This window comes from Podarcis liolepis (genome assembly GCF_965112155.1).
Source record: "Podarcis liolepis genome assembly, chromosome: 10".
Lineage (NCBI taxonomy): Eukaryota > Metazoa > Chordata > Lepidosauria > Squamata > Lacertidae > Podarcis > Podarcis liolepis.
The window spans coordinates 9629944-9656874 of record NC_139562.1 but is presented as its reverse complement, the minus strand read 5'-3'; the positions used below and the strand labels follow the sequence as shown (position 1 = coordinate 9656874).

General features: G+C 49.5%; 1 protein-coding gene across 2 annotated transcripts in view; it reads left to right on the top strand.

Annotated features, from left to right (window-relative positions):
- Positions 1-26726, top strand: part of SFMBT2 (Scm like with four mbt domains 2) — a 79373-nt gene extending 52647 nt beyond the window's left edge. Inside the window, exons 13-21 of one of the 2 annotated variants that reach the window (XM_083461074.1) lie at positions 2458-2500; positions 3778-3848; positions 6264-6403; positions 7725-7834; positions 11965-12140; positions 14120-14292; positions 15130-15378; positions 16131-16259; positions 24131-26726. In XM_083461074.1, the coding sequence (XP_083317200.1) occupies positions 2458-2500; positions 3778-3848; positions 6264-6403; positions 7725-7834; positions 11965-12140; positions 14120-14292; positions 15130-15378; positions 16131-16259; positions 24131-24271 (1232 nt within the window). In that variant the 3' untranslated portion in view covers positions 24272-26726. The remainder of the gene's footprint in view (positions 1-2457; positions 2501-3777; positions 3849-6263; positions 6404-7724; positions 7835-11964; positions 12141-14119; positions 14293-15129; positions 15379-16130; positions 16260-24130) is intronic. The other variant, XM_083461075.1, reaches the window with a different exon arrangement.
- The last annotated feature ends 205 nt before the right edge of the window (positions 26727-26931 follow it).

The following is a 26931-nucleotide window of genomic DNA, read 5'->3' as shown; positions in this document are numbered from 1 at the left end:
CCTAAACCAGCAATTTAACATGAATTTTTCTATCTAACGAGACCATTGATCCATAAAATGAAAGCAAGAAACAATGTACTGCAGTCACACAATCAGTAGCTGAACTGGGTTCCACACAATCACAAAAACAAAACAAAAAATGCCGCAAAAACAAAAACACAAAATAGATAGCGAAAACAGACCCCTCAGCGTGGCACTCAAAATAGAAGTGTGGCGCTCAAATTGGAAGCATAACATTCAAATCTGAAGTATAACACTCAAAATGGAAGTGTGGCACTCAAATTGGAAGCGTGGCACTCAAAACGGAGCACATTCAGCTTTCGAAAAAAGTTCACAATCCGGAACAATTACTTCTGGGTTTGCAGAGTTTGGGTTCCAAGTTGTTTGAGTACCAAGACATTTGAGAACCAAGGTACTGTACTGCTAGTAAGTCAGGTGCCCCTCCATCCTATATTTGTGCAACTGGTTCATCCTGCCTCTCTGCAGGGCTTGACATTTGTCCCTATTGAAATTCCTTTTGTTTGTTTGGGCCCAGTTCTCCAGCAGACCCAAAGATGGATCTCTCACCTCGACCCTAGCTTGACCCTGTGGGGCTGCATTTCCCTAGGCGCCTACTCCTTGAGTAAAGAAAAAAATCATCTCATGGGAGCAGGCTGACAACTGTATTTTAAAATGAATTGGGGAATAAGGTGGTTGAAAACAATGAGAAGGAACTATGGGCTCTATTAGTTTGCTGTTTGGTGGGTCAGGATGGGGCATAGCTTGCCTGTTGAATGTAAAATACAGAATGGAACAAATGGCAAACCTTCCACAGAAATTTGCAGGTCATGTTGGAAAATACGAAGAGCAAAACACATTCAGCTTTTAAAATCAAGGAGCTATCCCCAATTTGGGAGAACACAACAGAGGCAGAAGTGCACAGCCTTCATTGCTATTAATACATTAAGTGAATAAAGACACCAGGGGTAATCAAGCATGCAAAATCCAGCAGCGTAATAAGATTGTTGGTGGATTATTATTATTAAAGTACAGATCCTGTAAAAGCAAGATGAGTGATCCTGTGGAGAGTCTTTCAGCCTGCTTCTTAATGAAGCTGAAGCCTAATTGTTTGCTTCACACACAGTTAAGCAAGCCAGCATTTAATATCTCAGTCAGTGCAGTTATGCCAAAGAGGTGTCCATGTTACTGGGGCTGTGTATACAAACAGCTACAACTCCCAGCACCCTTAGGAAACTATATTTCCCAGGATTAGGGGGTAGCCAGATGCTTTAATAATAATAATAATAATTATAATACAGTCGTACCTTGTTTTGCTGCCCCGGCCACTAGCCGAAAAGGACGCAGAGCAAAGTGCTCCATCTGTGCATGCGCACGGAGCAGTTTGCGCTTCTGAACATGCGCAAAGCGCAATTTAGCGCTTCTGCGCGAGCGGCAAACCCAGAAATAACTGTTGCAGTATTTCCAGGTTTGCCGCGGAGGTTTGCCGGAATGGACGCTAGACAAGGCGGATGTTCATGGAGGTATTACTGTAATAATAATGATAATAATAATAATTTATTATTTAAAGCCCATCCATCTGGGTGACATCTGGTGGGAGGGCGTTCCACAGGGCAGGCACCACTATTGAGAAGGCCCTCTGCCTGGTTCCCTGTAGCCTCACTTCTCACAGTGAGGGAACCGCCAGAAGGCCCTCGGTGCTGGACCTCAGTGTCCAGGCTGAACGATGGTGGAGACCCTCCTTCAGGTACACTGGGCCGAGGCCATTTAGGGCTTTAAAGGTCAGCACCAACACTTTGAATTGTGCTCGGAAACTTTAAAAGTTTGGTGTGTGCATACAGCCTAATTTGCAGCCTGCATAACACCTGGTATGCAGTGTGAACTTCATTGTGTGTGATAGCATTATGTTAAGATCTTAAGTGAAAATTCTCAAAGGATAATTTTTTGGCTCTGAAACCGGAGAGTGGGAGATTTGGGGCAGGTGCAGCGAACATGGATGTTGCTGATATTTTGGAGTCCCCTGACGTTACTCTTGTTTGAACGAAGAGTGGAATAGAAATGCTAACCAAAGCCTAACAAAATGCCTGGAGAGCCACAGGTTCCCCATCCGTGCCTAGCACAGTGCAGTTAATAAAATCGACAGCTGTTTGTCGTAACCGCTGCATCGATCTTCCATGTACAGAGGCAGAACCTATGTGGGTGCCAAACCCTTGGAGGTTTGTGGAGGGTCAGGCTGGGCTTGTAAACTTCTTCATCAGGTCTACTTGGCTATGCTTGGGGACCAAATGAACTTCTAATTTGATCCAGCAAAGCAGTTATCATGTGCTGGGGGGGGGGGCGAATCTGGTCTTGCTTGCAGATTTGAAGTCCCCCCCCCCCCCCCGCCGAGAACAGAATCTGTTAGACGTTTACAAGCCTGCATTACCAAAATTGTGTTGTTCTCGCTCTCTCGCTCTGCAGTGCAAAGGAAGAGGAAGATTGCCGTCGTGCAGCCCGAAAAGCAGTAAGTAGGCACTTAAAATGTAAATAACACAGCAGCTTTAATATGTAAATAATAAATAAGATTTGCAGCTAAGCCGAACGGCAGTCGTGCTGAAGCTTACAGCACAGGGCGTGCATAGATATTCTCCTTAAAACGATGCCTGTGCGCATGGTCAGAATGCGCATTGTCTGACTGGGGTGAGCACAGATTTGCGTGTTTTCATCTGCGGATCTTAAGGGGATGTCTAAAAAAACCCCTCATGTATTGGTTGTGTCTGAATGGGCAGGTGGGGTGGGTGGGCAGAATTTGATCCCCCTACCCACCTTGTGGGACGCGGGTGGCGCTGTGGGTTAAACCACAGAGCCTCTTGGGCTTGCCGATCAGAAGGTCGGCGGTTTGAATCCCCGCGACGGGGTAAGCTCCCATTGCTCGGTCCCTGCTCCTGCCAACCTAGCAGTTCGAAAGCACCTCAGAGTGCTAGTAGATAAATAGGTACCACTCCGGCAGGCAGGTAAACACGTTTCCGTGCGCTGCTCTGCTTCGCCAGAAGCGGCTTAGTCATGCTGACCACATGACCCGGAAACTGTGCTCCCTCGGCCAATAAAGCGAGATGAGCGCCGCAACCCCAGAGTCGGTCACGACTGGCCCTAATGGTCAGGGGTCCCTTTACCCACCTTGTGTCAGGGACTTGAGCCTGCTGATACTCTCCTTGTAGAGAAGGCGGGGCAGTCTACCATTTGGCGACCAGAGCAGGTTTAAGTCTCTTGTGTTAATTCACAATTCCCTAAACAGCTTAAGCCCAACATACCTTTACAGCTCCCCGATTCCTTATGCTCCACCTCGATTGCCAAAATCTGTTGATGGGGTGTTTTCGGTGCTCCTCCATGTCTCTGGGATTCCAGGGACCCAACCTTTTAGTGTGCGGAACTCCTGGCCACTAGAAACTTCCTGGGATTTGTTCCTGCTTTCTTTAAGACATCTTTTTTAAAAACGGTACTGTGTAGACAGGCCCTTGAAACATGATTAAAAAACAAAACATAAACCAGTCTTTTCTGATGTCATTGTAGCGGTGACTTTTTATGTTACAGAGTGCCTTGTTAGATTTGCTATGAAAGTGCAGTTTGTCACCGTACAGATAAAATAAATAGTAATAATAACATAAGGGAACATAACTCGTAACCTTAACGTTGGAAATGTGGAGAGGCTGCAATGAATAAATATGACGTCTTTTCGACAGGCAGCCCTGAGCCATCCTCAGGTTTCACAGAATTTAAATATAGGTTTTTGTCATCCATCAGGTTACCACACGGAGAGCCTGTGGAGAAAAAAATTCACGAGCCATACATGCTTCCACAGACAGACGCAATAGGTGAGTTTTTTGGGTGCTGTTAAATGAACCTTGTGGGCATGGAAGCAATTACATCAGGGTTGGAGAACTTGTGGCCTTTTAGACATTGTTGGACTACAGATCCCAGTGTCCCCTGCCAGCATAGCCAATGGTCAGGAATAATGGGAGTTGTAGTCTTATAGCATCTGGGAAGCAGCAAGGTTCTTCATCTGTGCTTTACATGAATCCTGACCATTATGGGCACCACTGTACCACCATTAAATGTTCCTGTAATTAGCATTTTAATTTTGGCTCACTCCTCAGATTTAGCACTCGTGGCTAAATCTGTGGGTTAAACCACAGAGCTTAGGACTTGCCAATCAGAAGGTCGGCAGTTCGAATCCCTGCGATGGGATGAGCTCCCGTTGCTCGGTCCCTGCTCCTGCCAACCTAGCAGTTCGAAAGCATGTCAAAGTGCAAGTAGATAAATAGGTACCACTCTGGCAGGCAGGTAAACGCGTTTCCGTGCACTGCTCTGGTTTGCCAGAAGCGGCTTAGTCATGCTGGCCACATGACCCGGAAGCTGTACGCCGGCTCCCTCGGCCAATAAAGTGAGATGAGCGCCGCAACCCCAGAGTCAGTCACAACTGGACCTAATGGTCAGGGGTCCCTTTACCTTTACCTTTAGGACCTCCAAATGGGGCAGACATCTGCCCCCTCTATCACCTGTATTGCAGATATTAATATTGCACAACTTGAAGCAATAGGATGACTCCTCTTGGATGAACAAAAACTGACTCCTCTTGGAATAAAAAATTGTTCAGACCCAAAATATGGTTTCAAAGCTTTACTAACAGAACTTCTTTCAAAACATAATAATCAATGTTGCATCCAAAGAGTCGTGTAATATCATGAGCATGTCAGGCACAGGTTCATCTTCTTGCAAATTTGAAATAGCTCCAAGCATAACTAAAATCAAAAGTCTGCCTCTCTCCACTAGCGTCTCTCCATTAGCCTGGAACTGTTTTCTGTGCAGGAGAGACCTCATAATCACACCCTTTGCTCTATGTGGCTCCCAGAGAAAGACTCAAAAGTCCTTCCCTTCGAAATGGAGATTTGCAACTGAATAACCCTCTCCTGTGATCTAAAGTTAAGCACCACATTGAGAGCTAGCGGAGAACATCCTATGTGCGTTATCAACCCATTTAGGTGCTCAGAGAGCTCTTCTTAGCTTCAGTGGAATTTCCCCAGCAGTAGACATATAGAGCATACCCAGAGTTATTTTCCATTTCAGTGCACAATTCAACATTTATACTTCACAACCTGCCCTAGCCATGAGGACAGCCCCTGCCACACTCACTCAGAGAGTGAAGCTTTTCGCACCTCTGTTCAGAGCAGACGGGAGGGAAGGTGTATAATCCTGGCATCCAGTGAAATGTGGGTGTGTTTAAGGGGGTGTCTTCAATGTAGGAGATTCTGAGCCAATGCAAAGAGGAAGAGCAAACAGTTGCTGGTACATTTTGGAGGGGATATTTCCTGAGGCCTTTCAAGGGCACTGTAGGAGGTACTGGGGGTGGGACAGTGATGCCCACGGGCTCCAGATTGGCAATCCTAGTTGCTTGTTCTTCTTTCCAATATGCTGGATGATGATGATGATGATGATGATGATGATGATGAAAATAACAACAACAATTTATTACTTATACCCCACCCATCTAGCTGGGTTTCCCTAGCCACTCTGGGCGGCTTCCAACAGAATATTAAAATACAATAACCTATTAAACATTAAAAGCTTCCCTAAAGAGGGCTGCCTTCAGATGCCTTCTGAAAGTCTAGTACAGTGGTACCTCGGGTTAAGTACTTAATTCGTTCCGGAGGTCCGTTCTTAACCTGAAACTGTTCTTAACCTGAAGCACCACTTTAGCTAATGGGGCCTCCCGCTGCCGCCATGCCACCGGAGCACGATTTCTGTTCTTATCCTGAAGCAAAGTTCTTAACCTGAAGCACTATTTCTGGGTTTGCGGAGTCTGTAACCTGAAGCCTATGTAACCTGAAGTGTATGTAACCCGAGGTACCACTGTAGTTGTTCTTCTCTTTGACATCTGATGGGAGGGCTTTCCACAGGGCGGGTGCCACTACCAAGAAGGCCCTCTGTCTGGTTCCCTGTAACTTCACTTCTCGCAATGAGGGAACCGCCAGAAGGCCCTCAGCGCTGGATCTCAGTGTCTGGGCTGAACGATGGGGGTGGAGACGCTCCTTCAGGTATACTGGGCCGAGGCCGTTTAGGGCTTTAAAGGTCAGCACCAACACTTTGAACTGTGCTTGGAAACGTACTAGGAGCCACTGTAGGTCTTTCAAGACCGGTGTTATATGGTCTCGGATGGTAGCTAGAAGAAAGAAAAAGTTGCTCAGTGAGGATGCAGGAGGAATGTTGGACCATGTGCTTCTTCTCTGCAGGTACCATCAATGGAAGATACAGCTGCCCTGCGCTGTTCATCAATCACCGCTGTTTCTCAGGACCACACCTGAACAAAGGAAGATTGGCCGAGCTGCCTCAGTCTGTTGGCCCGGGCAAGTGCGTGCTGGTTCTTAAAGAGGTGAGGGTTGTGTTGAAGGGATGGGGCCGAAATTCATAGAATTGGAAGGGACCACAAGGGTCATCTATTCCAACCCCCTGCAATGCAGGAATCTGTCTGCCCATTTGGGGCTCGAACCCGCGACCTTGAGAGAAAGAATCTCGTCCTCCACCCACTGTGTTTGTTTGGCCGGCCTTTTTATCCAAATGAATTTGTATCTCCTGGACTGATTTTCCTTATGCATCCTTCATTGCTCTCAAAAAATCTTTTCTCTCAGGCCGTCGGCTAATTAAATAACCCATGGCCTTTTAAAATGTGTTGGGCGTGTGTGTGTTAATGTTTTTGTTTAAAAATGTTATGCATTTTTGTGGTTTTATATTGTAAACCACCCTGCGATCCTCGGGTGAAGGGCAGTCTAGAAACCGTCATCTTGCAGTACTGTTCTCGGCTCAAAAAGTGCACCAAACTGCATTTTAAAAGAATTGTATTTGGGGATGAAATGTGTCTAAAAAGGCATATATAAATATCCAACTCAATATTAATCTTTGGGTGGATTAATGCAGAAACAGAAGGAAGATTGACCTTTCCAACTCGGCCATTCTTTTTTTTAATATATATTTTTATTAATTTTTTTTAACATATCATTTTCAACAAATATAAAACATACTTTTATATCTTATACAGGTTTTTTTTTTTACTTCCATGAATCTCATCTGAAAATTTTCCAATCTTTTCCACTTAATTTACATTTCTTAATTTCACTATTACATTTAAATATCATAACTAATGTCTCCCTTCTTTATCTTCTTTGCAATATTTCATATATTCCTCCTTACAAAACTTATTGTAGTCCTACTAGCGTAATTTGTTGATTACAGTTGCTCTTCAAATAGTTCCATTCCATGATTCTAAAGGTAAAGGTAAAGGGACCCCTGACCATTGGGTCTAGTCGTGGCCGACTCTGGGGTTGCGGGTCTCATCTGCTTTATTGGCCGAGGAAGCCGGCATACAGCTTCCGGGTCATGTGGCCAGCATGACTAAGCCACTTCTGGCGAACCAGAGCAGGGCACAGAAACGCCGTTTACCTTCCCGCCGGAGTGGTACCTATTTATCTACTTGCACTTTGACGTGCTTTCGAACTGCTAGGTTGACAGGAGCAGGGACTGAGCAACGGGAGCTCACCCCGTTGTGGGGATTCGAACCGCCAACCTTCTGATCGGCAAGCCCTAGGCTCTGTGGTTTAACCCAGAGCACCACCCACGTCCCTTCCATGATTCTAAGAAGTCCCAAATGCTATGATCTCTCTCTATCCTCCATCCTCCATTTTGCTTTCTTTGGGCAGGTCCTGAGCATGGTGATCAACTCTGCTTACAAACCCGGGAGTGTATTGCGGGAGCTGCAGCTTGTTGAAGATCCTAGGTGGAATTTCCAGGAGGAGACCCTCAAAGCAAAGTAAGGGATCCTTTCGCTTCCTCCTTTTAAACTTGGGGGTGGCGTTGAGCAGGGATGAGGGTCCGCTTTTCTGCTGTGATGAGGCTGGAGAAGACGCCCAGTCTGTTTGCTTCCATCCTCCCTCAATCCTGCTCGTTTGGAATCCATCCCTGGTGTGGCCGCAGGAGGGTGGGATTGAGAGCAGTGTGGCATAGCGGTTAGAGCGTCAGACTAGGTCCCTGGAGACCAGGGTTTGAACCCCAAAGGAAGCTTCAGTGGTAGTTATGTATGTGACTGCACCCATCCATGAGTGTTTTATACCCCACAAAAACTTCCTCTATGCTTCCCATCTACACCGGTTGGTTTTGCATTGTGTATTTGTATCGTATTCATTATCCATTCATTATCCTGAATGGGGGAACTATGGCCCTGAAGGACCAGATGCGCAGCCGGGGAGTCATTTTGGACTCACAGTTGTCCATGGAGGCGCAGGTCAATTCTGTATCCAGGGCAGCTGTCTACCAGCTCCACCTGGTACGCAGGCTGAGACCCTATCTGCCCGCGGGCTGCCTCGTCAGAGTGGTGCATGCTCTGGTTATCTCCCGCTTGGACTAGTGCAATGCGCTCTACGCAGAAACTACAACTAATCCAGAATGCGGCAGCTAGACTGGTGACTGGGAGCAGCCGCCGGGACCACATAACACCGGTCTTGAAAGACCTACATTGGCTCCCAGTACGTTTCTGAGCACAATTCAAAGTGTTGGCGTTGACCTTTAAAGCCCTAAACGGCCTCAGCCCAGTATACCTGAAGGAGCGTCTCCACCTCCATCATTCTGCCCAGACGCTGAGATTCAGCGCCAAGGGCCTTCTGGCGGTTCCCTCATTGCGAGAAGCAAAGCTACAGGGAACCAGGCAGAGGGCCTTCTCAGTAATGGTGCCGGCACTGTGGAACACCCTCCCATCATATGTCAAAGAGATAAACAACTACCTGACATTCAGAAGACATCTGAAAGCAGCCCTGTTCAGGGAAGTTTTTAATGTGTGACATTTTGGTGTATTTTTTGTCTTTGTTGGAAACCGCCCAGAGTGGTTGGGGAAACAAATAATAAATACAAATAATATATAATTATTATGATTATAAATTATTATTATTATTATTATTATTATTATTATTATTATTATTATTTCTGGAATTTCCACAACATGGAATTCTGGAATTCAGAAATACAGTGGAACCTTGGTTTTCTAACGTAATCCTTTCCGTAAGACCGTTCGTCTTCTGAAACATTCTACAACCGAGGCGCAATGGGCGGTCAGCAATTTTAGTGGAGAAATGCGCCTTGGAAGCCATTCAACTTCTGAGGCGCTTTTGAAAACGGAAACATTCACTTCCAGGTTTTCAGCATTCGTGTTCCGAATTGTTCAGCTTCCAAGATGCTTGAAAACAGAGGTTCCACTGTAAAACAGATGCATTTTGCAGGCATGTTCACGGACATTTGCTTACGTCTGCCCAAGTCACTTTTTAGATTTTTAAAACTATGCTTTATATGCCACGTTTGCACAGAAGGGCAGTCAAAAACAGTAACAAAAAATAAGCACGCCTTGCACAGTTATTTTACTTAACTGTTGGGAGACTGTGTGTTCCTGTTTATTGGGCACAATTTATTCTAATCAATGCATTATCCGGTGTCCTTTTCGGTTTGCCACAACATAAGGTCTGGGATGCAGGTGGCGCTGTGGGTTAAACCACACAGCCTAGGACTTGCTGATCAGAAGGTCGCCGGTTCGAATCCCCGTCATGGGGTGAGCTCCCGTTGCTCAGTCCCTGCTCCTGCCAACCTAGCAGTTTGAAAGCACATCAAAGTGCAAGTAGATAAATAGGTGCCACTCCAGCGGGAAGGTAAACAGCGTTTCCGTGCGCTGCTCTGGTTGACCAGAAGCAGCTTAGTCATGCTGGCCACATGCTGGCCACATGTACGCCGGCTCCCTCGGCAGGTAAAGCGAGAAGAGCGGCGCAACCCCAGAGTCGGTCACGACTGGATCTAATGGTCAGGGGTCCCTTTACCTTTACCTTGAGGTCTGGAGACTTGCTTTTTTTAAAAAAAAACAACCCACATGTAAATGGTCTTTGCTTCTTTTGCATGAAATTCTGCATTCTGCGTATCATTACTTTGGATGCGCACGCAATGAGATAGCAGGGCTGGCTTGTAAATCTCTACTGTGAACAAGGCAATCTGGGCATTCTGGCTGTCTAAGATTGGTGGTGGGTCCCCCCCCCCCTTCGAAGTTCTCTTATGTGGGTCATTACTTTGGAAATCTTTGATCCTTGCCCCTTTAGCGTCGGTTGTAATACATTTAATTAGAAAAGCAAAATGGATTTTACTTGTGGAATCCTTAATGCTACAATTGACGCAAAGCCCAGTGAACTTTAAAGTCTTGCAGCGCCGCCGGCTAATAGCTTCTGATGTGGGGGGTTGGGTTTTTTTATTGCTCAAAGGTAGCTGGCGAAATGAAAGTCTCGTTGGAGCAATGATTATGCTGTTAATAATATGGATATCCAGGGTGACATCATTCAATCCAGTGGTCTTTTTACTAGCAGGCGGAGAAGTCTTGCATGCTGTAAAATCAGTGGTAGGGAACCTTCAGCCCTCAAGCCTAATCAGCCCCCACCCTATTTGGCCCAGGCACCTGTTTGTTTGTTTGTTTGTTTGTTTGCTTGTTTGCTTGCTTGCTTTGTTGCAAAGTTGTGTCCACTTCCCTTGATTAAATATTGCATAAAGGTAAAGGGACCCCTGACCCTTAGGTCCAATCATGGCCGACTCTGGGGTTGCAGCGCTCATCTCGCTTTATTGGCCGAGGGAGCCAGCGTACAGCTTCCGGGTCATGTGGCCAGCATGACTAAGCCACTTCTAGCGAACCAGAGCAGCGCACGGAAATGCCGTTTACCTTCCCGCCAGAGCGGTACCTATTTATCTACTTGCACTTTGACGTGCTTTCGAACTGCTAGGTTGGCAGGAGCAGGGACCGAGCAATGGGAGCTCACCCCATTGCGGGGATTCGAACTGCCAACCTTTTGAACAGCAAGTCCTAGGCTCTGTGGTTTAACCCACAGTGCCACCCGTGTCCCTATATATTGCATAGAATCATAGAATTGGAAGGGACCACAAGAGCTATCTAGTGTAACACTCTGCAATGCAGGAATCGTTCGCCCAGTCTCACAACATTTGTATACAGTCGACTCTCAGCTCACGCGAGGTTTACATTTTGGAGATTTCAGCTCATAAAGCCAAGCTTGTTTAGATTTTATGTATTTATTTAGTAAATTTGTATACCGCCCTTCATTCTGGAACAAATAATATAAGAAATGGTCAGTAAACAAGAAACAAAAAACCCCTGCACATAGTAAAAACAACAACCCATTGTTCAAAAATTAGAATCAGCAGTAATCTAAAAGTAGATTAAAACACATGTCAACATTCCACATGTCTGGGTAGGGTTGCCTAAACAAAAAATGTTTTAAGGAGGCACTGAAAAGAGTCCAGCGAAGGCATCGGTCTGATTTCCATAGGCAGGGAGTTCCAGAGAGTGCTGCCACACTGCAAGATCAATTTCTGCCACGTACAGAATATTATGTGGCACCTGTAACAGGGCAAGTTCTCTAAGGGGTTGAATGGACACCTATGGGGTTAAACAATATTCACCTGATGTCACGTGTGATGTCAGATTTCGATTTTCCTCTTCCCCGTCTGTCATTTTCCCCTTGTGCCTTGCATTTTTTAATTTTAATTTTTAAGATTGTGAGCTTGCATGTAGGGACTGTCTTGTTTTGACTGTATTTAAGCTGCTCTGGGAGTATTTTTGGCTGAAGAGGAAGGTATAAATGCTCCAGATAGATAGATAGATAGATAGATAGATAGATAGATAGATAGATATGGCTGGACCATAAGGGGGTTTGCAGCAACTGGGCTTTGCATCCACCAGCAGCCATCTGATCTGTTGCTGCTTGCAAAATGCTGTACCCTTGCCCACAAAGTTTGATTTCAAATATTGAACCCTGGAGAGTCACTGCCAGCCAGGGTAGGCAGGTGCTGAGCTAGCTGGGCCCATGACCTGTGTAACGTTTGCCGTCTTGCAACAACCCACCCGCACAGGTACAGAGGCAAAACCTACAGGGCCACAGTCAAGATTGTCCGCACGTCTGATCAAGTCCTGGATTTCTGCCGGAGAGTTTGCGCTAAGCTGGAATGCTGCCCGAATTTATTCAGCCCCATCCCAGTTACTGAAGCCTGCCCGGAAAACTGCTCCGTTCACACCAAAACGAAATATAGTGAGTATGATGGAACTGCATTGGCTCGTGGAAGTTCCCTGCCAACTTGCCCAGTTATCTTTGGGGACAGATGGAACTTTTCGTGTTCAGAAAGAGGAAATATGACCCCTTTCCCTAAAATCTATAAGATGAGAATGTTTAAAACTCTCCAGCAGGCCAAAAGTTGAAATGAATGCGGCCTCCAATTCCGCTGTGAGAATAGCACCAATAAACCTTGTTTGCTGACCATTAGCTCACCGGTGGAACACCTGCTTTGCTTGCAGAAGGTCCCAGATCCCTGATAAGGCAGATTCCTATGTTGCTCCTTGCCTCCCTGGGAATTTAATTGGGTGGTTGAGAGAGTCTGGGTAGGTCAACAGAGCAAAGCAGCAATGAGCCAAAGAGCGGGAAGAAGCTAAGCTGGTACAGTGGTGCCCCGCAAGACGAATGCCTCGCAAGACGAAAAACTCGCTAGATGAAAGGGTTTTGCGTTTTTTGAGCTGCTTCGCAAGACAAATTTCCCTATGGGCTTGCTTCGCAAGACGAAAACGTCTTGCAAGTTTGTTTCCTTTTTCTTAACCCCGTTAATACAGTTGCGACTTGACTTCGAGGAGCAACTCATAGAACGCGGTGTGGTAGCCTTTTTTGAGGTTTTTGAAGACTTTGATGATTTTTGAAGCTTTTCCAAAACTTTCTCGACACCGTGCTTCTCAAGACGAAAAAATCGCTAGACGAAAAAACTCGCGGAACGAATTAATTTCGTCTTGCGAGGCACCACTGTATGAGGAACCTGTGACCCTTCAGATGTAACCCTCCCAACATCCCTGACTGTCTGCCATGTTGCCTGGGACAGGTGAGAGCCGAGGTTCAGCTGTGGACATCTGCAGTCAAACCTAGCCATGCTAGTTAGTATATGAAGGGGTTAAGGTCCACAGAGTTCTAATTTGCTAGAGTAGGTTCGGTGATGTCACATCCCCTCTTCTCCTGAGAGGGAGGAAGGCTTGTTTCCTGTTCCTTCTCTCTCTCTGCCTCTCTCATTCTCTCACTCTATTTACTCTGCAAGCAACAGAGGCAGAAATGCCTCGCCTTAGCTCTCTGCCTCAGACGTGTGTCTGAAGCTGCCTTTGCTATATTTCACTACCCAAGAACATTTGCCTGCATTTCTTATTGTTGCACAAGGGCTAATGCCTGACCGTGACCTCAGATTAAGTAAGTACAGCCTTTTTAAACTTACTTTGGAGTGTGGTCTGTTTCATTGCATGAGGGTGAGGAAGGGGGCCAGCCACCTCAGGCAGCTGGAACATAATGAACGCAGGTTTAATAACCTATTCTTACGCTCATTTAATCTGCCTCAACGATGGGATTTAAACTCTGTAATGTGCAAGCCCTGTTTATAACAGGCATCAGCCACCCCACCCCCCTTTATTAATTAATTTGCATCCTCTGTAGATGATTAAATAATATATCCTCTGGCAGATTCCCATCACGAACAACATCTGGAGGGCCACAGGTGACAATGAACACAGGTTAGGATGACTAAATACAGTCATACCTTGGGTTACAGGTGCTTCGGGGTGCGCGATTTCGGGTTGCACAGAACCCAGAAGTACTGGAACGGGTTACCTCCGGGTTTTGGCGTTTGCGCATGCGCAGAAGCATTAAATCACACTTTGCGCATGCGCAGAAGCACCGAATCGCAACCCACGCATGTGCAGACACAGCGCTGCGGATTGCGAACGTGCTTCCCGCATGGGTCACGTTCGCAACCCGAGCGTCCACTGTAGTGGAATGAACAGTTGAACCTTTTGCACACCCCTAGCACTAAAGAGCTGTTTAGCACTGATCAGCCACTTAGTCTCAGTCAGCTGCTAAGGAATGTCCCGAAATCATGAGAGTATAGTGTTATACTCTATAGCCGTTGCTGCCTGGATTAGTTCCATAGGCTTTGGTTAGTTCGGCGACTAACCAGGTGTATTTTTGATGTTCGTCTTCCACTCCAGCTTATTATTGTGGAAAGAGGAGGAAAGTCATCAAGGCTCCAGCTGGAGAAAACAACAACCGCAGCCCGGAGAGCAGGCATGGCAAGCCAGCCAGGCGCAGGAAGATTCAGAAGCCCATTCCAGCGCAAAGGAAGAGTCAGCCATCTATAACAGACCTAGCGGAATCCGCGGAGGTGAATTTTTGGATTTAAAAAAACTTATTTCTTTCAAAAGCAAATTGTCAGTGGAACGTGAGTTGATAGAGCCTTGAGGAGGTAGAGGGTAAGGTGCAATATCAGGAATGATTTCTCATTTTGTATTTTAAACTCTTTCTCCCTGCTAGTAGAAAGCTAGCATATCATGGAAAGTGCTAGGGCCTTTCCCCGATAAAGTAGCTTTTGCAAGCCTGCCAGATTTGCAGTTCCTAAATCAGTAAGCAGACAGGAACGAAACTGCCCTGCAAAATTCACACACCTCCAAAAATTGCAATGCACTTATCCAAGTAAAAAGTGTGCACGATAATGTGTTTATTAGTTAAATCAGCCTACAGAGCCACATTAAATTTGGCAGAGGCAAGAAGTAGCTTTAAGAAATGCATATATCGGCCATGATTGCACACACTAAAATGTGCATATTTGGAGAAATCAGCACCAAAAATGCATGTGATTATTTTTGTGCATAATTTTATCGTGAATAGGTGGAAATGGGCAAATTGGACTTTAAGTTGGGGAAATAAGAAACCGGAGCAGTTATCACACTTTGTGACTTATTATCTAATTTATAAACCACTTACATGTCTAAACGGCTTTTAATTGGATTCCAAGAATGAAAACAAATATAAAATTCTTATGAAGTAAGTATTATTTGGGGAACAACCTTTGCTCAGCTTCTTCTTTCCCCCACAAAAACATACAGTCCTGATAACTTATGAATTCAGGACTGCTTGAACAGCACCATCCACCCAGTTCATATTACCTCAGTTTCATTGCCGTTTGTGTCTTTGACCCCTGTGTAAACCCAACTCTCTGCAGGAAAGTGACGAGGAGGAACCCGAGGCCCTGGACGACGAGACGTGGAGTGAAGAGACCAGCCTAGAGCTACAAGATGACCAGACAGACGTCTCCTCGGCTGAGCTGCCTGCAGCCAAGCCTGCGAGCACAATGAGGCTGCGCAGCAGTGCTGACCTGGACCGAATCTCTCGCAGTGGGAGGAGCAGGCGAGCCCGGAAAACCTTGGCTGTCTTGTGCGCCAAAGGGCAGAAAAGGGCTCGGTTCAGACAGGTGAGGTTTTGGACCCCTTTCTCGTGTCACCAATGTTTCCAGCATGCTCCGGTTGCTACTGGAGCGGTTTAATAACTGCAACAAGACTCCCGCTTGGACTCCAGCAATGCGTTCTACGTGGGGCTACCTTTGAAGGTGACCCGGAAACTACAACTAATCCAGAATGCAGCAGCTAGACTGGTGACTGGGAGTGGCCGCCGAGACCATATAACTCCAGTCTTGAAAGACCTACACTGGCTCCCAGTACGTTTCCGAGCACAATTCAAAGTGTTGGTGCTGACCTTGAAAGCCCTAAACGGCCTCGGCCCAGAATACCTGAAGGAGCGTCTCTACCCCCATCGTTCTGCCCGGACACTGAGGTCCAGCTCCAAGGGCCTTCTGGCAGTTCCCTCGCTGTGAATAGCCAAGTTAAGGGAACCAGGCAGAGGGCCTTCTCGGCAGTGGTGCCCGCCCTGTGGAACGCCCTCCCATCAGATGTCAAAGAGATAAACAACTATCTGACATTCAGAAGACATCTGAAGGCAGACCTGTTTAGGGAAGCTTTTAATGTTGAATAGGATATTGTATTTTAGTGTTTTGTTGGAAGCCGCCCAAAGTGGCTGGGGAAACCCTGCCAGATGGGCAGGGTATAAATAATAAATTATTATTATTATTATTATTATTATTATTATGGCAGGAGACTGGGTTAGATAAGCCATAGGATCCCATCCATTTCTGCGATTTTATTTTTATATATTTATTTGCCCTCTTAGGTGATGAAGCCAGAGCCGGAACAGAAGCTTGTGCTGGAGAGCAACCCGTTGGAATGGACTGTCACAGACGTGGTGAAGTTCATCAAGCTGACCGACTGTGCCCCTCTTGCCAAAATATTTCAGGAGCAGGTGGGCCGTTCTTCATTCTATCGCTTCTTCTGTGTCAGGGCTGAGAGTTGAATCCAGATCGTCTGAGGTTGCAATTTCCACTGAACATAATTCCCACCCCCCAGGTTTGCCTTCATGCGCTCATTTTGCTTGTGATGCCTCCTGCTGCTGCAACAAGCCCTCCCCCTGGCAGCTCCCAGAACCAGAAGAGGTATTGTCAGGGGTTCAGGAGCAGAGACGCAGGGAAGGGAGGAGACAGAGAGCGAGGGGGAGGAATACGAAGGAAGGATGAGCGGGGATGACGACCCGAGATCACCGAGCCTGTCTAGCGAGTCCGAGGATTCCCAGAAGGGAGCGCCAGCAGCCAGAGCAAGGGGGGAGAGCAGGGGGACACCCCAGGAAGAAGGGTCCAGAGAGGGATCAGAAAGCAGCAGTTGGAGATCGGGACCCACGTGCCCAGCCGGGAGCAGCGGGGAGAAAGGGGACCAGATATCGGGTTCCGTAGACTTTCAGAAAGAGGGAGGGCATGAGTCAGGAGTAGTCACGCCCACCTCGGGGAGCGATGAAACGATCAAGAGGAAAGTGGAGAGTTGGGCGCGCGCGCCAAGTTCAAATGTAGCGGAAGCTGGCGCAGTCAGCAGCCCAGAGAGTGAGCCGGGTCCCAAAGCCCGCCGCAAGGAGGCGGAAGGGTCAGGGGGGTCCGCGTCTGAAGAGAGTAGGAAGGGAGAGACCCAGGGGGGCAGAAGGACCCAGAGACGGAAGGAGAGGCGCAGGAGGTGGAGCAAGGCTAGGGTATTAAGCTGGTGCGCTAGAGGCGGAGACTCAGACGGGTCTTCGTCGTTCTGACCTAGAAGAAGTAGGGCTGCACATTGCAGTTTGGAAATGGAACCTGTAATCCAATAAAGACTCTTTGAAACTGAACGCTGGCTGACTTGGTCCTATGTGAGCTGGGACTGGGCGGCAGCCCTGACAGTAAGACCCGTCTGCGAAGCTTCTGACACCTGATACCTCGCAGCGGAGACAGAAGCAGCTGGAGGAGGGGATCGGTGTTTGGGAGCAAGCTCACGACGGTTGGCAGAGATGACGGAAGCAGAGAAAGTTTCAGCGCTGCAACAGGCAGTTACCCAATTGAATGCGGAGGTACTGGCATCCAAGAAAAGGGAGGAGGATGCGGCAGCCGCCTACCGAGATCTCCACGCCAGGTTTGAAGCATGGGTTAAGCACGGGCAGCCAGGACCCAGACTGGAGGGGGTTGGGTTGGCACGGAGAGCAGGAGGGCTTGTGGCTCACTTCGATGGGAATTTACAACAGTACCCCAATTTTCGAGCAGATGTAATGTGCGCACTGCAACTGCTGGCAAAAGACTTTAGAGATGAGGAAGAGAAAGTGGGGTTTATACTATCCCATTTGCATGGGGATGCTAAAGCGTGGCTACGCAATTTGTGGAGGGATAAAGATCCGGCGCTTCAGAGTGCAGATGCCTTTATCAAAGCGATGGATGCGTGTTTTTTGTCTACCATTGATGTGGATCTTGCCCGACGGGAGATTCATGGACTGAAACAAGGGAGGGCGAGCGTCCGGCAGTACCACGCCCGCTTTTTTGCGCTGGTCAGTGCATTGGAATGGGACCGGGATTCGCCCCCAGTCAGGGACCTGTTCTGGGAGGGTCTAAGCTCTGCTGTGAAGGATGAAATTGCGAGGGGGGAGAGGCCCCGAAGCACGCAGGAAGTGGTCCAAAGGGCGCTGACTGTGGGGGTGAGGCTGGAAGAACGTCCATGGTGCAGAGATGAAGGACGTGGAGGGCGCGAAGCAGCGAGAAGTTTCTCTTTCGTTCCAAGGGAAGCGGCGCGTGCGCAATCCACACCTCCGCCAGGAGGGGGGGTGGAACCGATGGAGGTGGGAGGCGCCAGGGCTCAGTCAGCTACCAGAGCCTCGGCACCGACGGCAGTCAAGACTAAACCTCCTAGAGGGACCAGGAAGTGTTACATATGCGACAGCCCTCAACACTTGGCGAAAGAGTGTCCCCAGAGGAGCTCCAAGCACACTGCAGCCTCCGCAACGGTGAAAGCGGCCACGCAATGCAGCGAAGCCCAGCAGGGAAACGACGATGTCTGGCTGGAGACAGAGGCACTGGGGCCCAGCCAGACGCATCAGTGAAGCAGTCCCCAGCGATATTGCAACCCACGGACCCCCTCCCACCCAAACCAGTAGTGCAGCTCACAGCGTCTCTCCAGCTACCCAATGGCGTCACTATCGAAGTGCCGCTTTCTGTGGATTCTGGAAGCAACGCAGACTTTATAGCACAGGATTTTGTGGAGCAGCACGCTATAAAGCTACTGCCTGCCACTCTGCCCCTGCAAGTAGTCACAGTAGATGGCAGAGAGTTGCTGGGGGGGCAGGTGGTGAAGCAGACGCCACCAATGGTGATGCAACTTGGTAACCACAGGGAAGTCATCAGTTTTAATGTCACCCGACTGTCGGACACGCCCATTGTGTTGGGCATGAGTTGGCTGGACAGGCACAGTCCAACGCTGGCTTGGTACCAGAGACAGCTGATCTTCGGCTCCTCTTACTGCGCAGAACACTGCATCCTGCCCAGACAGGAGGGGGAGGAGGAGGACTCACAACTGCAGTTGGGAACGTTGCAAGCAGTCCCCCACAAATACGCGGACTTTCTGGAGGTCTTCTGCGAGAAAGAGGCAGACAAGCTACCACCGCACAGGCAATATGACTGCAAGATTGACCTCCTGCCAGGGGCGACGCTGCCGAAGGGGAAGCTATATTCCATGTCTGAGGACGAACTACAGGAACTCAAACAGTTCATAGATCACAATTTGCAGCGCGGTTTCATCCGGGAGTCCAGAGCAGTAGGGGGCAGTCCTGTTTTCTTCGTGAAGAAGAAGGACACGCCCCAGAAAAGATTGGTCGTGGATTACCGCCTCTTAAACAGGATGACCAAGCCCTCCGATTTCCCCATGCCCAGGATTGACGACCTGCTGGCGACGGTGCGCAAGGGACGCGTGTTCACCAAGTTGGACCTGCGAGGAGCGTACAATCTCATCCGCATGAGGGAGGGCGATGAGTGGAAGACGGCCATGTTCACGCCTCTGGGCACCTACGAATACAGAGTGATGCCGTTTGGTTTGCAAAACGGTTCTCACTGTTTTCAAGCTTTCATGCATCACGTGTTGGCGGGACTCCTCTACAAGAAGTGCGTCTGCTTTCTGGATGACATCCTGATATTCTCTGACTCGCAGCAAGCACACGACCGGGACGTTCGGGAGGTGCTGAAGAGGCTGCAGCAGCATAGACTGTACGCCAAACTGGAGAAGTGCCAGTTCGACACGACGGAGGTGGATTTCTTGGGTTACAAGCTGTCGGACAAGGGGCTAGCCATGGACAGCGCCAAGGTTCGTGCGGTGTTGGATTGGAAGAGCCCGCGCAACCGGAAAGAGGTCCAGAGGTTTGTCGGATTCGCCAATTTCTATCGCAAGTTTATCAAGGGGTTCGCGATGCAGACGGCAGCTATTACGGACACGCTAAGCTCCAAGAAAAAGAAATTCATCTGGACGGAGCAGGCGGAGCGGTCCTTTCAGACACTCAAGCGTCTCTTCGCGTCGGAAGAGCAACTGCTGCATATCGACCCCAGCAGACCGCTGCGGGTAGAGACAGACGCGTCCGATAGAGCAGTGGGAGCGGTCCTGCTGCAGAGGGACCCACAGGGGGTCTGGAGGCCGGGGGCGTTCTACTCCAGAAAGCTCAGCAAGTCGGAGCAGAACTACACCATCTGGGATAGGGAGTTGCTTGCCATTCATGCAGCTTTCAAGGCGTGGAGGCACTTCCTGATCGGCGCCAAGCACACGGTGCAGGTCTGCACGGACCACAAGAATCTGGAGCACTGGCGCACGGCTCGGTTCCTGAACCAGAGGCAGATACGTTGGGCGGAGTTCTTTGCTGACTTCAATTTCCGAATTGAGTACGTCCCGGGCGACACCAACATCATGGCGGATGCACTGTCCCGAAAACCGCAATACCTCGAAGAGGCGACCCCAGCGGCAGCCATGCACATCTTCGCGCCAACAGCGTGGGCGTGCGCTTCAGCCACAGTAGACCTGGATGCGGTGCGACGGGCGTTGCAGGACGACTCATTCGCGCAGGCGAAGATGGCAGAGGTGCACAAGGGCACGGCGAAGGGCGACGAGTTCCAGATACGAGACGGCTTGCTCTTACGTAAAGGGGCCATCTACGTGCCGGGAGACGAACTTCGCGCCCGGGTACTGCAGCAGCTGCACGACGCACCCACGGCCGGGCACTTTGGCACAGAAAAAACGGTGGAATTGGTCGCAAGAGACTTTTGGTGGCCCAAACTGAGGGGGGAAGTCGCGGACTACGTCGCGAGGTGCGACACCTGCCAGAGGGCCAAGCCAGTGCACAAACCACCGGCGGGACTGCTGGAACCGCTGCAAACGCCGTTTGAACCATGGGAGAGAGTGGCCCTGGACTTTGTCACGGATCTACCCAGCTCGAGAGGCAAGACAGCTGTACTAGTGGTGGTGGACTTGTTCACCAAGATGGCACATTTCATACCGTGTGCGAAGGTGGCCACGGCAGAACAAACAGCCAAACTGTTCATAGATCACGTGTTCAAAGTGCACGGGCTGCCGCGGTCTATACTGTCCGACCGCGGACGCCAGTTCATCTCAAATTTCTGGCAAAAGCTGATGGGCTTCCTGAACGTCAAGATCAACCTGACATCAGCAAGACACCCGCAGACCAACGGGCAAGCGGAGAGGGTCAATGCCATCATGCAGCAGTACCTGAGATGCTATGCCAATCAACAGCCTGCGACGTGGGTGGATTACCTGCCGCTCGCCGAATTCGCCTACAACAATACGAAACACGTATCCACAGGGGTGATGCCGTTCTTCGCCAACAATGGGAGGAATCCCAGAACCTTCCCGGGACTGGACAGAGTGGGGGAAGGGGAACCGCAGACGGCGGACGCTTTCGCATCTGAGTTGCAAGAGGTCCACGATCAACTCAGACGGCAGCTGGAGCTAGCGAAGCACGCATACAAAGTCCAAGCTGACAAGCACAGGCGAGTGGGCGAGGAGATCCGAGTGGGAGACTGGGTCTGGTTGGCAGCCCACGCGGTGCCGACCCGATCGTTAGCCAAGAGGAAGCTGGGGCACAAGCAACTCGGTCCATACCGAGTCGAAGCGCAGATCAACCCGGTGGCTTTCCGGCTGGTGCTACCGGAGGGTTCCAGGATGCATCCGGTGTTCCACTCCCTACAGGGCACCGCACAGGTTCCAGGAACCAGGAACGGCACCGAGTCAGTCTCCGGAGCGGACGGAGGCGGGAAGATTACCACAGCAGGACCCCATCAACGAAGTCACGGAGATTTTGGACTCCAGATGGGGGGAAGACGGAGTAGAATATCTCCTGGCAAGAGAGGGCACCCGGGCCAGTGCTAATAGCTGGGTGCCGGACTACGCCTTGGAGGAACCCCTGCTCAAGGACGAGTTTCATGCCCTTTTCCCACACAGACCTATGCCAGCGGGCTTCTTCGACGACTGGTTGTTCACGCCCACGCTTTCCTCCAGCACGTTCCATGGATTCGACTCGGAAGGGGAACCCGCACCGCGCACACGTTCCCCAGAGGGGTCACCGGAGGGTTCGGCGTCCGACAACTCGTATTGGTGGGACGATCGGCCAGAGGAGCAGTGGCGCCGGAAGTGGCGGGAGATACCAGGTCCAGCGACAGACGCAGAGACTGACATGGACGTTTGCGGGGAGGATCTTGGTTTCGAGCACGGCGGCACCGAAATGGAGGCGGAGGAGATCACCGTTGACGAACGCGGGGAGGAAGACTCGGAGGTCTTCAGTTGGCGGCCAGCAACGGGGAGCGAACTGTATCCGACATTCACTCCCGTGATGACGGAGCACCCACCAACCACCCTTGAGAGCGGGGAGGGGGAAAGGGGGGCTTCGAGGGGGGGATGGATGTCAGGGGTTCAGGAGCAGAGACGCAGAGAAGGGAGGAGACAGAGAGCGAGGGGGAGGAATACGAAGGAAGGATGAGCGGGGATGACGACCCGAGATCACCGAGCCTGTCTAGCGAGTCCGAGGATTCCCAGAAGGGAGCGCCAGCAGCCAGAGCAAGGGGGGAGAGCAGGGGGACACCCCAGGAAGAAGGGTCCAGAGAGGGATCAGAAAGCAGCAGTTGGAGATCGGGACCCACGTGCCCAGCCGGGAGCAGCGGGGAGAAAGGGGACCAGATATCGGGTTCCGTAGACTTTCAGAAAGAGGGAGGGCATGAGTCAGGAGTAGTCACGCCCACCTCGGGGAGCGATGAAACGATCAAGAGGAAAGTGGAGAGTTGGGCGCGCGCGCCAAGTTCAAATGTAGCGGAAGCTGGCGCAGTCAGCAGCCCAGAGAGTGAGCCGGGTCCCAAAGCCCGCCGCAAGGAGGCGGAAGGGTCAGGGGGGTCCGCGTCTGAAGAGAGTAGGAAGGGAGAGACCCAGGGGGGCAGAAGGACCCAGAGACGGAAGGAGAGGCGCAGGAGGTGGAGCAAGGCTAGGGTATTAAGCTGGTGCGCTAGAGGCGGAGACTCAGACGGGTCTTCGTCGTTCTGACCTAGAAGAAGTAGGGCTGCACATTGCAGTTTGGAAATGGAACCTGTAATCCAATAAAGACTCTTTGAAACTGAACGCTGGCTGACTTGGTCCTATGTGAGCTGGGACTGGGCGGCAGCCCTGACAGGTATGAAAAGGGAGGAGGAGAGGTTGGCTGTACACAGGCATAGTCTCCAATCGCCTGGGGAAAGCCCTGGAGAGAGGAGGGGACTTTCAGTGTCGGCAACCTCGATTTGCATGGAGTAACACCGCTGGGAGTGAGCTGCTATGCGTTTCTGCTAATAAATTTTGTTGTTTAGTCGTGTCCGACTCTTTGTGACTCCATGGACCAGAGCACGCCAGGCACTCCTGTCTTCCGCTGCCTCCCACAGTTTGGTCAAACTCATTTTAGTAGCTTTGAGAACACTGTCCAGCCATCTCGTCCTCTGTCGTCCCCTTCTCCTTGTGCCCTCCATCTTTCCCAACATCAGGGTCTTTTCCAGGGAGTCTTCTCTTCTCATGAGGTGGCCAAAGTACTGGAGCCTCAGCTTCAGGATCTGTCCTTCCAGTGAGCACTCAGGGCCGATTTCCTTCAGAATGGATAGGTTTGATCTTCTTTCAGTCCATGGGACTCTCAAGAGTCTCCTCCAGCACCATAATTCAAAAGCATCAATTCTTCGGCGATCAGCCTTCTTTATGGTCCAGCTCTCACTTCCATACATCTCTACTGGGAAAACCATAGCTTTAACTATACGGACCTATGACGGCAAGGAGATGTCTCTGCTTTTTAAAATGCTGTCTAGGTTTGTCATTGCTTTTCTCCCAAGAAGCAGGCGTCTTTTAATTTCGTGACTTCTGTCACCATCTGCAGTGATCATGGAGCCCAAGAAAGTAAAATCTCTCACTGCCTCCATTTCTTCCCCTTTTATTTGCCAGGAGGTGATGGGACCAGTGGCCATGATCTTAGTTTTTTTGATGTTGAGCTTCAGACCATATTTTTCACTCTCCTCTTTCACCCTCATTAAACGGTTCTTGAATTCCTCCTCACTTTATGCCATCAAGGTTGTCATCTGCATATCTGAGGTTGTTGATATTTCTTCCGGCCATCTTAATTCCGGCTTGGGATTCATCCAGCCCAGCCTTTAACTCCAACTTTGAATGGTGTGATTACTGACTGGAATGCTCCTGTGCCACATTTTTTTTTTTTTTTTTTTTGAAATTGCAGCATACATTTAAAAAATTAAAAATCACGAATGTTTCTTCTCCTTTCTGCAGGACATTGACGGCCAAGCTCTCCTCTTGCTGACCCTGCCGACCGTCCAGGAGTGCATGGACCTCAAACTCGGTCCCGCCATCAAGCTGTGCCACCAGATTGAGCGGGTCAAACTGGCTTTCTATGCCCAGTACGCCAACTGACCACGCCGATTGCCACTTTCCTGTCTCCGTGACTTTCGTTCCAAGGTTGTGCCTGGCTCTCCCGACCCTGAACCCTTTTGGAAGCGCTCATAAAATATATATTGCGGGGAAGAAGGTGGCAGCCCAGCTGCTTGCTCACGAGTAGGCTGGCCTGCAGCTAGGGCATTGGGGTGGGGCTGAGTAAGGGCTGTAAACCTCCAGGCTCCTTCTGAGAGATTATGAGCCTCAAAGAGAGTCAGGTAAAGGGGTAAGATACGGAGTGTTAGGCAGAGGATCCCTCCAGATGGATGGTTTTTTTGTTTGTTCGTTTTTGGGGGGTGTTTTTTGCAGATGCATTCTGCAACTTGTCCCTGATTCATTAAGATTGCATTAGTGATGGATTTATACCAAACCATACACATACCATTCTGCTTCATGAGTTGTTCTGCCATGCTTTCCCCAGCGTTGGGCACTTTTGCACTATAGCACAGCTAAAAGAAGAAAAATACCCACCCAGAACATTTGCGGCATAGAAAAGGGATGTGCGTAAGCTCGCAAGGGCTGGACTTTGCAGTAGAGAACCTCTGGCAGAAAAGAAATGAGATGACGAGGGTGACACTTGCTTTCTCAAATCGAGCTTGCTTTCCCGTCGCTGTAAGCGCTGGGGTTATTTCGTGTGTTGATTTGCTGTTCTCGGCAACCAATATCCACTATTCTAAAGCACACACAAGAGCACCATTTTGAATGACTTCGCTCGACAGGGGAAAGAGGGGTCTTGAAGGCAGGGCGGCTGTCATTTGGGCCTGATCCTTGCGGTGCAATTTCCCTGGCCGAGTAATTGTGTACAGAAACGCATGCGCTGAGTTGAAGTGTGCAGAAATGAGAAGGAAAGCTCACAAAACTGGTTCACGGTGGGGGAAGCTGCGTTGCAAAAAAATGTGTGCTAAACTGCATAGGGAAGAAGTCGGCAGGACGGATTTTTCAGGAGGACTCAAATCACCAGCTGGTGTGTTAAAAGCGCGAGAGCTGAATTTGAGATTGGAAAAAAGAGAAATTGAGAGAAGCTGAAATGGACGGGCCCGGCCATTCCTAGTTTCCAACCACTGTGCAAGGTTAAAGGTCCAAATCGTACAAACCGTTTTGCACTGCACACTGCAGAGCATTGAGGGACACCCACTTCCCCGACTCCTACAGCCAGCGGCTGAGGAAGCTGCTTGGGCACGTGGGGTGAGCCGCCCATAGGGGCAGGATACACCCCGGTGCCTCCAGAGTCTGCCTGCCTCCTCCCACTTAGCCACCCTACAGCTGGGGGGGGGGAGCAAGCAAACCATTTGGGCAACGCGGAGCTTTCAGGCGCCCAAGCCACTGTGTCACTCCCAGGGGAGATGCGTGGCTCAGGCGCGCTGCAGGCCGCGCGATGAGTGCCGCCCACATTTTGTCACCCCCCTCAGTGGTGACACCCGGGACGGACCGCACCCCCCTTTCTCCAGCCCTGCCTCCAGCCCCAGGCAGCCTGCTTGCTCCACTCCAACAGAGCACATGTGTAGTATAGGAGCATCACTTTTTCTTAAAAGCCAACATCCCAACATGCCGCTCTTTTGGAAGGGATGGGAGAGTTGGGCGCATTGAATCTAGTCCTTCCTCACTCTCAGGCAGCTCATTAGAAGGATCCCAGGCTTTTTAAAGGGCCAGTGTGCTTTTAGCCCTTGCTCCCGGCTCGGACTGTAGACTCTCCTTCATCAGAGGAGATTTTAAAGCAGAGGTTGGATGGCCATCAGTCAGGGATTCTTTAGCTGTGATTCCTTCATTACAGGGGGTTGGTTTAGATGACCCCGTAGGGTCCCTCCCAGCGCTCTATGAAAACACAAGAATTGGATTTGTTCGCATTATTAAACTTTTCTGTCCGTGCCCTGTTATTTTTCTTGTTACTAGCAGGAGGATGGAAGCCTCCCTTCATCAGATGCGAATGTTCGACACCAGCATCGAAGTTTCAAGGCTGCATTACGCACCATGCATTTCTAAAGCACACGACTTCCCCCAAAGCAGCCTTGGAACTGTAGTTAAGGGTGCTGGGAGCTGTAGCTCTGTGGAGGTCAAACTACAGTTCCCAGCATTTTTTCGATGGGGTGGGGGGTGTGCTTTAAATGTATGGCGTGTGTAACAGCCCTGGTTGAGAGTGTTTTGGAAGGCGAAAATCCCGAGAGACGGTAAGAGAGAGATGGGAAGAATCCTGTCTCCTTATGCTTCCTGTCCACAAAAGAACGAGGCACGTTGTTAATTCTGCTGTACAAGATTGTATTCTGTATATAAATAAATATATATATAAATATATATATATATATGATTTCATGTAAATAATGGGGGAAATCTATATTCAGAGTTCTATTTTAATTTTTATTCAAAAACGGAGCAAAAGAAAACTTTTTACTCGAAGCGTTGCAAACCAGATTGTTGTTAATAAAGTCATTCAAAAGGATGCCTGTCTGTTTATGTCTCATTTTCCCTCCTGCTTGAACACAATTTGACCCATCATCCACCGCAGATCATGGGTACAGTGGTACCTTGGTTCGCAAATGCCCTTGGTTCTCGTACGTTTTGGCTCCCAAACTCCTCAAACCCGGAAGTGAGTCTTTTGGTTTGTGAACATTCTTTGGAAGCCAAACATCCAATGTGGTTTCCGA